The following is a 7,395-nucleotide window of genomic DNA, read 5'->3' as shown; positions in this document are numbered from 1 at the left end:
GACACAGGGCTAGGAGGAGCAAGGGCCTAAGCAGCAAGAGGCAATGTGGCCTCTAGAAGGCCAAGGTGCTGCTGATCAGGGTCCGCTGCAACGATGAGCTTTGGCCCAACTTTGGGTATATTGCTGGCAGTGCTCTTATCTAGAGGTGAGCAAATGGCAATGCTGGAGGTGCCTTCATGTGTTCTAGGATGTGGTTGCTCACAACTGCCAACTTCTCCAATATGTGCTGAGGCTGCAAGGACTCTGGAAGTGTCTTAACCTGCATTGAATGAATGGCTGTCTGGGTGCCCTTTAAATATTGTGCCTGGACCTTGGACCCCATGAGGTAATGGCAGGGCTGGCGACTTCCTGCCCACCCTGCCATGGGATTTGCCGAGCTCCTTGCAGGTGCATAATTAATGAGCTGAACAGTAGAAAATTGCTTGTGTTCTGCAATCCTGCCGCCCAGTGGGAATCAAGCCGATTTTCCCACCCACCACCGGACTTAGACTCCAGTATGCAATATTCCATCCAAAGACTTAGCTCATGAGATGGAGTTCATCTCATTAATAGGATGTTCTGATTGGACCACAGTAGCCAGCTGCTTCATACACTCCTGCCACTGAGTTATCTAAAAGGAACATAAGGTAGAACAGTCAAAGCTCCTATTTTACACCTAGCTTTCAACGGAAAGCTGCACTTTTAGGAACCTTGTTTCTCTGGGGGTTCCATGGTCAGGTTTTTTCTCATAAGGCAAAGTTCCTTAGCTTGCAGCACATAAAACTGATTCTAGAGAGCTTAGTTGGGCAAGAAGTAGATTTAGGCACGCTGAAGCATGCCTTCAACATGCCAATGGCATGATTGGTTATTTCTATGGTGGATGAATGCACCTCATTATGCCAATGCTTAGCTCATGTTCTGGGAAGCTACATAGATGTCATCAGCAATGATTGCAGAGGATCAAAGAATGTTGGTATCAGGGAAAGTCTTTAAACCATTGAAGCAGCTCCAGGGAAATGTGCATTCACGTCTATAAAATGGTGAAGAGTACAAAAACCTTGCATTTATATAGTGCCTTTCATGACCACAGGTTATCCCAAAGGAGCTTTACAGCCAATGAAGAACTTTTTTGATATGTAGTCACTGTTGTAATGTAGAAAACACAGCCAGTAACAGCCTATCTGCATTCAGTGAGCTCCCACAAACAATAATGTGATAATGAGCAGTTAATCTGTCTTTTGATATTGATATATGTTGGCCAGATCACCAAAGTTAATTCCCAGCTCTTCTTCAAAATAGTGCCTTTGGATCTTTTACATCTACCTGAAAGAGCAAATGGGGCCTCAATTTAATTTCTCATCCAAAAGGTGGCACCTCCAACAATGCAGCATTGGAGTGTCAGCCATGATTTTTGTCCTCAAGTTCTGGAGCGCAACTTGCAACTTGCACTATTAAATTGCAATGTACTATGATGTTGCCTTCAATTGTCCATTACTTGTTTAATGCATCTGTGCCTAGTTGATTGTCTAATCTTAACCGTGTCCCTGGCCTGGAATAGCTTAGAAGAACGTCTATGACCTTATCAGCTGCTGACAGTGCAGTGCCTGTGGTCTAAGCAGTGGTAGGACCATGTGCAACATGAGATAAATAAGCAAATGAAAGATTCTTTGTAAATTGAAGCCTCTTCAGGCACATCTCTTCTAACAAATGCAAGCACAAGGTAACTCTGCCAGTCGATTTTGGTATGTGCGTACTGCCTTGTGAATGCTGAGTTTCTGCTCAGGCACTCCTTCTTCTAACAAATAAACAAATTCTCAATGGATAACTCATTTTGCCTTCTCTGAAATGGTATGGGGAAAATGGCACAATGTCCTGTGGCACAAAGCCAGTTACTCAGTTAGTGACAGCATAAAACCTTGAAAAATTAGTCCAAAATAAACTTTAAACTGATGCTATAAATGCTGATACTAGGCTCTTTAAATTCTCTTGTTTTTACTTCAGACACCTAACAACACTGGATATTTTATACTAGCAAGGAGAAGAAGTCCTACAATTTATGAAAATGGAGTGTATGACACTGTGGTGCAATTTTTGCAGGCAACAGTTCAAAAATGACCGCTTCCTTTAGCCAAAAAATGTCTGTTTCCTTTAGCTAAAAGAGATGGGCACAAAAGTTGTGATCCTGTGTGACTAATATTTACTCAAGTTTTAGATTTGTATTTTCTGAAATCAAGCAAACCTGATTAGGAAACCCAAGCTGCAAAGTCTCTAGTTTGGAACAATTTGTGCTCTAAAAAATCTTCTGTTCCCTTTTCTGTTGAGGACTATGTTAGTCTTAATGTTAGTCTGCTGGTCTGCCAATTATTAAATAACTTCTAACTGTGTAATACTCAATAGGAAGGCTTGGCCTAAATAGCCAAGTGGTTATGGTACTGGGCTTGTAACCCCAAGATCAAGAGTTCAAATCTCACAATGGCAAACTATGAAACAATGTAATTTCATCTGAATAGGAACAGATGGAAATGTGTTCGTACTTGAAAGAGTTACTCAACAGGAAGTCTGTGTCAACTAAGCGCCACTTTAGAGATTTGGGTTAGTGCCCAACATTGCAAAAGCCAAAGCAGACATTTTAGTCTTCAAAACAATTATATTTTTGAACTATTACACAAATAAACATCCAGATTCCTACTTTGAAAACATTCTCAACATCCCACAGAAGATAATGGAAATTCTGAAGACCACAACATTTAAGTGACTCCTAAAAACTGACCCCAGTAAAGAAGTTGGAACTCTAAACTTATAAATCAGAATTCTTCACGTCTATTCTCCATTTTTAAGGTTATCTGCATTAAAGTTAATGAACAGAGATCATAGTGTTGTTAAAACTAATTAAACTTCAGCTATTTTTATACACCAACAATGTGAATAATGCTATATTATTTAAAATTAACTTAGGAAGAATGTAAACAGATTTTGAGTTAATTTGTCATATTTTAATAATCCATTTGTTTTGTCAATGGATGCTGCAATAAGGGTCCATACTTACTGGGACACATATCCTGTCTTTTTAATTGCATGGCTGGAATTTTATGCTGCACATTGAGAGATATGCTCAGTTAAAGTTGGTGGCCTGCCTGCGGGCTTGGAGCAGGGGGACTCTCCTGTTTGGGCAAAACGTGGCCCACAGTGGCCCTTCCCAGTAGCAGGGGCCGTACCCCCAACCCGATCCCCCTCACTGGAAAGACACCCCTGCCCTGCTAGGCACATTGCCATCGGTTGCGAAGTTTTCTGCAACCCGACAATATTGCTCATTTTCTGCTTGACTTCCAATCCTAGCTGCAGCTGAAATGGACCAGTGCAGCTCTCCAGGGTAAGCATAAGAGAAGATGGAGGGAGAGAGGACATGCCCCTACCTTTTAAGAAACTAGTTGCTGTATTCAGGTAAGTTTTTAAAGGTCTCAAGTGTTTCAATCAGTTAGTGAATGAGTGAGTGGGTGAGTGGATGAGTGGGTGGGTGAGTGGGCAGGTGAGTGAGTGGGTAAGTGAGTGGGTAGTGGGTCAGTTTGGGGCGGTAGTCAGGTCAGTTGTGGTGCTCAGTTCAGTTACACTGGCTAGTCACTGAGTTATACCAGATCTTAACTAGCCTAACATTTTCAGGGTAAGTATTCAGGTAAGTCCCGTGTACATGGCCCAAGTCATTGACACTGAAATCAGTGTCAGAAACTTTTACATAACGTTCAGGGCAGTGCAAATCAGCCCATCGGGAGTTTATACTTCCCAGGCAATTGCAGCATAAGTGCGTGTGCCAGGACTTCCTAAGGGTCTTGATGCACAACGGCAATTTAAGTCCCCATTTCGCTATTCTGAACAAAGGAAGATTTGGGCCGATGTCAATGAGTGGCAGCATGCAGATAAGAAATAGGAGGGGGCACCAGAGGTAACTGTACAGGAGCAAGAACAGAATCCATTGCAGATGATTTTCTGGCCACGATTACATATATAAGAATGGAATAGGTGAATGCAGTTCCACCCAAATGATTGATGGTGGAAAGGCATTGGAGGAAGATGGTGTGATCAATAATGTCAAAGGCTGCAGATAGGTCGAGAAGAATGAGGAGAGATAGTTTACCTTTGTCAGTCAAATAGGAAGTCACTTGTGACTTTCGGTGACAGGGTTGGAAACCTGATTGGAGGAATTTAAATATGGAGTTCCAGGAAAGCTGGATATGAATTTGGGAGGCGACAGTACGTTTACGGACGTTGGGTAGAGAGGTTGGAGATCGAGCGGGAGTTTGCCAGAATGGAGGGTCAAGGTTTTTTTTTCTAACTTAGTTCCAATTTAACAATATGAATGAAGATAATACAAAATTGTATGTACTTTTTCCCGTTGATAACTTTTCCTGAAGATTGACCTGGTTGCAAATAAAAATTTTACTTTGTTGTCACACTGACCTTTTAGCTAAAATTATCAACAGGAAGATTTTGTAGAGTGGATGGGGGTGCAGGGGAGGTGAAGTGGGATAAATCGAGGTAAAGTGGAGGTTGAGGGGAGACAAGGTGGAGTGTGAGGTTGGGGATAAATGGCGGGGGGGGGGGGGGTGGTTGGTGGTTGAGGCAGTGAGGTAAGGTGTGGGTGAAGCGGAGGTGATGTTAAGGGGTGAGTTAACTTTCAGGCATGGACAAAGGATTGGGCTCTTCTCTGCACTATCACTGCTTAGATTCGTGGGCGGCCAGGCAATTTTCATGGTTCTTTGCCCTTAAATACGGCATTGCTTCTTCTCACATTTACCAGGAAAGATAGCTTGGTTCTTTTCATTAGAACCAAAGGAAATCTGTGACTTGGAGCAGCAAACGGGTTAAAGCATGGTGAGGCTACGTCCTGCAACTCGTATAACAGCTGTAATGTGTTCCTTCTTGGCTGAGATTTCCGGCCTTCCCGTTATGTTGATGGAAAATCTCTAGATTTTCCCGATGTTGATACAATAACAAATTTTGCATCAAGAACATTGGCCAGACCAATGACATGATTACGTCAAATGTCGAGAAACACTTTTCAAGTATATTTACTGAAACTTCATTGCTAAAAGTGTTCCCGATAACTTCGGCGTAGTTTGAAATTTGGACCTTATTCCAGAAGGACATTGGATTTGGAACCCATTAAGAGGATTTACTGAAAACAAAACCCGCAATCGCTCAATGTTTCATCTAAGTTGGGCAATGCTAACAGAATTCGAGCAATATACACATTGAGTCAATTTAATGCAGACAGCAGAGAAGCGCAAAACAAACGGACCGTGGCTGCCTGAAAACACACCCCTTTTTCTGACATAAAACTAGTAGCCGGGTTTAAGCGTCGAGTTTGCCAGGGCTGTCTGGAAGTTCAGCGCCAACTTCAGCCTGACGACGGATCAGTGAAGGTGGGAGAAGAGCTGCCCGCAGAGTTCGCCCCCGCTGCCTTGACCTGTTGCTCTGGTGGCCGCGGCCCGGTGTTGTGTGTATTAGCCTTCGATGGCTCACTTTGCGGAGGCGCGGGAACTGATGACCCCAAAGCGCACGGCGGTGGCGGTGGCCGCGGGGCTCGGAGTGGCGGCTGCAGTGGGGCTGGCAACGTTCGGGGTCAGACGTCTCCTGGACGCCTACCGACAAGGCCCCCCCAACACTAAACTAGTCAAAGTGGCCGAAGTCTCCAGACTCTTCATTTACCCCGTCAAATCATGCAAAGGAATCCCCTTGACCGAGGTGGAGATTACTGATTTGGGACTGAAGAAGGGCCCGCTGAAGGACAGGTATTCAAACACTTCATTCCGTACTCTTAAACAAATAGAAGTTCTTGATTTTCCATTCTCTGCCTTGAAATGTTCTGTTAAGAATCGTATTTTGATATTTCAAGTGTCTGCCTTGCTAAGTTTGGCCTTATATTTATTTTCACAAGGCGCGGTTTGTTTGTTTTCAATAAACGTGGCATAATGTTCCTTTATGGTGATAACGGCGGCATTTTAACACCGTCACGAACAGAGCAAGTCACAGTTTTTTGTTAAGTAAATACTATCGTTAGGTATTTCATAAAGGCTTATCCATCTGCTAGCGTATTAGTCACAACACGTTTAAACACATGCCGGGGAAAGATTTGAACACAAATATCAGTTTTAGTTAAGATAATTTGGAAAGCTTTTGATTTGGAACAAAAGTCTTGTTTTGGTTTTTAGAACTTGACTAAAAATGGATCCTTTGCGCCGTGGTTCACTCATTTGATCATCTCAGCGATTCTGCTACCCTTGTTCCTAAATACTTAGTGTGAGGTTTCAGTGAAGGTGCCTGCCAATGTGGCCTATTCACCATCACTATTGTGCTGAATAATATTCTTCACACCAGTGACTAACTCTAGACTGAAAATACCCCATGTTAAATATGCCAAGTCCAAAGAGGCTTTTGAATGAAGTGAGAGTGGTAGCAACTTTTTGAAAGGAGCAGGGTAGTAGTGACAGAAAAAAAGCCCAGAAAGACTTGCACCTATATTGCACTTTTCTTGACCACTGGACATCTCAAAGCATTTTCCAGCCAATTAAGTACTTTATGACATGTGACTACTGTTGTAAAGGTGGAAATTTGGCAGCGAATATGTGCACAGCAAGCTTCTGGAAAATGTGATAATGGCCAGGTAATGTGTTTTTGTGATTTTGCATAAGGAATAAATATTCTCCAGTGCACCAGGGATCACTCCTTGCTATTTTTTGAAATAGTGCCATGGGATCTTTTACATCCACCCAATTAGGGTTAACATATCAGCCAGAAGTTGGCACCTCTAACAGTGCAGCACTCTCAGTACTGCATTGGAGGATCATTCTATGTTGTGGGCTTGAGCAGTAGAATAGCAATAATCAAGGGTCAGAAGTGTAGAGGATGTGGCCTCAGACATACAGTGAGAGAATATTGCCCAGATAAGGTGAAGGGCAGAGATTGGAAAGTGACGACAGGTATTTTGAATATAATGGTTGCGCAAGAATAAGAGTGATGGGTGTGCAAACGTGATGTTAAAGACTTGTGTTATTGAATTCAAGATTAATTAGTTTGTGAAGGATGGTGGAGAGCTCCAAGTAAAGGGAACATTTTGAGATCAATGCTTGAGGCAATGAATGCATGAATTTGGGTTTTGGGTTGGGGTGCAGGGTAGCAGCAAGAAATGGGGGCACATGCAGGCAATATTCTAGAGGTGGAAAGATTGACTAGATGCCAAGGAAGTAGTACCACATTAGACAGGAGTAGACTAAGAAGGAGTATGAGGAATGCATAGACAGGTTTAGAATACATGCATGTCAATGCCCAAAGTGTGGTGATTAAACTTGATGAGTTTCAAGCACAAATATCCATTGAAAATTTGATGGAGGGAAATATTAGAAACTTAAAATGGTGAGGATT

The 7,395-nt window shown here is 42.7% G+C and overlaps 1 protein-coding gene across 2 annotated transcripts in view; it reads left to right on the top strand.

The window, feature by feature from the left end:
* Window positions 1-4,679: 4,679 nt before the first annotated feature.
* Window positions 4,680-7,395, top strand: part of marc1 (mitochondrial amidoxime reducing component 1) — a 39,697-nt gene continuing 36,981 nt past the window's right edge. Inside the window, exon 1 of one of the 2 annotated variants that reach the window (XM_041178582.1) lies at window positions 4,680-5,765. In XM_041178582.1, coding sequence (XP_041034516.1) covers window positions 5,488-5,765 — 278 coding nt within the window. In that variant the 5' untranslated portion in view covers window positions 4,680-5,487. The remainder of the gene's footprint in view (window positions 5,766-7,395) is intronic. The other variant, XM_041178572.1, reaches the window with a different exon arrangement.

This window comes from Carcharodon carcharias, chromosome 2 (assembly GCF_017639515.1).
Source record: "Carcharodon carcharias isolate sCarCar2 chromosome 2, sCarCar2.pri, whole genome shotgun sequence".
Lineage (NCBI taxonomy): Eukaryota > Metazoa > Chordata > Chondrichthyes > Lamniformes > Lamnidae > Carcharodon > Carcharodon carcharias.
The sequence above is the reverse complement of the archived record's forward strand: the minus strand, read 5'-3'. Positions and strand labels throughout refer to the sequence as shown.